Source organism: Arachis ipaensis, chromosome B05 (assembly GCF_000816755.2).
Source record: "Arachis ipaensis cultivar K30076 chromosome B05, Araip1.1, whole genome shotgun sequence".
Taxonomy (NCBI): Eukaryota; Viridiplantae; Streptophyta; class Magnoliopsida; order Fabales; family Fabaceae; genus Arachis; species Arachis ipaensis.
Genome location: NC_029789.2, coordinates 145011708 through 145014231, shown reverse-complemented (window position 1 = coordinate 145014231; position 2524 = coordinate 145011708). Strand labels below are relative to the sequence as shown.

The following is a 2524-nucleotide window of genomic DNA, read 5'->3' as shown; positions in this document are numbered from 1 at the left end:
TTTAACATTACCCATGAATGCTAAAAATTTAATACCATGTGTATAAGATAATATAACTTATTCCGCTTTAGAATTACTCACGCGGTATTGAAATTAAAGAAAGTTGAGAAAATGAACCACCAGTCATCCATCCGTTACTTTAGTAATCCAATATAATTCAATGCAATTGAATCAAATTTATTATATTAAAACATAATTCAAACACAAGTTTAATATGCATATGATACACATTAAAAAAAATGAAATTGAAATATAATTTCTAATAAAATAATATGACAATTTTTTTGTGAGAATAATACACCATTATTAAAAATTTGGTAAATTACCATAGGACGAATACCTTTAATTTACTAATAATATCTCCATTTCTATTTATTCACCGGGACAGATTTCTGTCCTATAAAAATTTTATGAATCTTCATATCCGTTTTTACAGATATTTTTTTGCCATTCCTATTCAAGTAATTTAAGAACAAAATATCTCAAAAATAAAATAATTATTAAGGTAAAATCATTCAAAAATCTTAGTTTCTTTTTATTATATATACTTTTTTTTTTCCATCTTCGTTAATTCTATTATCTAGGACCTCTAGAAACAAAACTTAAAAAACGAAGAAAATAATGGAACATCAAGATAATACATTCTCCAAATATAAATTAAAACACAAAATTAATAAATAAAATAAAGATCAGAAGAAGCTAAGAATAAGAAGGTTCGTTGCACGTGACTTATAGCTAGTGCATTGAATCTTTCGACGGTGTTCTTTAATTTAATTTTCTCATCAACCAATAACGGTTCATATCGTAGACAATTTGAAAGCTCCGATCCATTGAAGCCTTGTTATTTTATATTTTTATTTATCGTTTTGCGTGTTAGTTCACGAGCGTTTTTTTCATTATTATTATTATTCTTGTGATTATTTATAGAGATGGAGAGAGTTGTATTGTGCTCAAACATGCACTTCTCTATATATCACATTCACAATTGTCTCATTATATAGAACAGAACTAAATTATTGCACCATGGCTCTCATGAGTTTTAAGTTTGATACACAACCAATAAACCAGGTTGTTTTTCTCTCTTCTTCTTCAAGTCTTTTGTTTTGAGTAATGTTATTAAGAGTTTTTTTTTTAAATATTTTTAAAATATTTTATTTATTTTAAATTCTAGATCTTAAATGATAATCTCTTAATTCTAGATTATCCTAAATTATAATTCTTAAAATAAAAAGTTAATATTGATTAATTAAAAGTTATCTTTTCTTTCCTATTATGATATTCCTATTACCATATGTTGTAATGGTTAGAACCCTGGATAAGATATTAGAGATTAGAAAATGAAAAAATATCTATGTATTTACTATATGTATCATAAGTTACAAACTAATTATACATATAAATTCAACTATAAATTAAATTTAAGTATCTAAATACTATTTTAATTAATATTTAAATAATATTTCAACAGTAATAATGATTGATTAAATTGTTCTTATAGTCACCAAAAAAAAAAAAATTGTTCTTATGATTTTACTAAAGAAAAGTATGAGGAGCCAATAGAATATTTGTATAATGTGTACAATGGAGGTTTATAGAGTATTAGAGATATAATCATTAGTGCTACATTTTTCCATCAGCGGAAGCTTTTGGGATGAGTGGTATCATGACATGATATTAGAGTTCTAGATCCAAAAGGTCAAGAGTTTGATCCTTGGTGAACAACAACTATTTTTTTTATCTTCTCTATATAAAAAAATTTTACAAAATAAATTCAGTTATGCGTTTTATATTAATAAAAATATTTGAGTCAACTATATCTATAGAAGTGTAAGTACACATTATGAATTCTGTAATTTAGTGATATATAGTTCAACTATATGAATATGCATGTCTCCTTGCAGGTACTTTCCGCTGGAAATTCTGCTGTGAAGTTGGTGATACTAAATAGGCCTCACAAGTTAAATAGCCTTAACTATGAAATGGTAAGTAATTTAAATATTAATAATTTGCAAATAAGTATACTACATCTACACGTATAATTTATAACATATATTAGTATTTTCTTAACCATCAACATTCGTTTTTTATTAATTAAAAAATAATTTAAATACACAAATAATTATAGCAATTCATATTATATAATGCACGAAAGTGATTTTAATTTGCGCACTCTCTCCTTTTATTATTAGACCTCAGTACTTGGGAACTAATATTTTGCCTGTGATTTCTAACCCTTCAGCAATTGAACTATAAAATATTTTTTTCATACTTGTCTTTTCGTAACACTTTGGAGCCACTATATATTGTCTATAGAAAATAAATATAATAAGGGTATCTTTCATTTTACTATTTTTCAGGTTTCTCAAATTTTAAAGAATCTAAGGATGTATGAGACTGACTCCTCAGTTAAACTTGTAATATTGAAGGTAATTAAATCGTCATTTAAAATATATATGTACTTTCTTGTTATTAATAATTTGAATAAAATATGTTTTTTATTCATAACATATGTATGTAATTTTCT

The 2524-nt window shown here is 24.6% G+C and overlaps 1 protein-coding gene across 3 annotated transcripts in view; it reads left to right on the top strand.

Annotated features, from left to right (window-relative positions):
* The window catches only part of LOC107644694 (3-hydroxyisobutyryl-CoA hydrolase 1), a 42537-nt gene continuing 40939 nt past the window's right edge, over window positions 927–2524 (top strand). For 2 of the 3 annotated variants that reach the window (XM_016348622.2, XM_016348621.2), the window contains exons 1-3: window positions 927–1068; window positions 1902–1982; window positions 2358–2426. In XM_016348622.2, coding sequence (XP_016204108.1) covers window positions 1024–1068; window positions 1902–1982; window positions 2358–2426 — 195 coding nt within the window. In that variant the 5' untranslated portion in view covers window positions 927–1023. The remainder of the gene's footprint in view (window positions 1069–1901; window positions 1983–2357; window positions 2427–2524) is intronic. The other variant, XM_016348620.2, reaches the window with a different exon arrangement.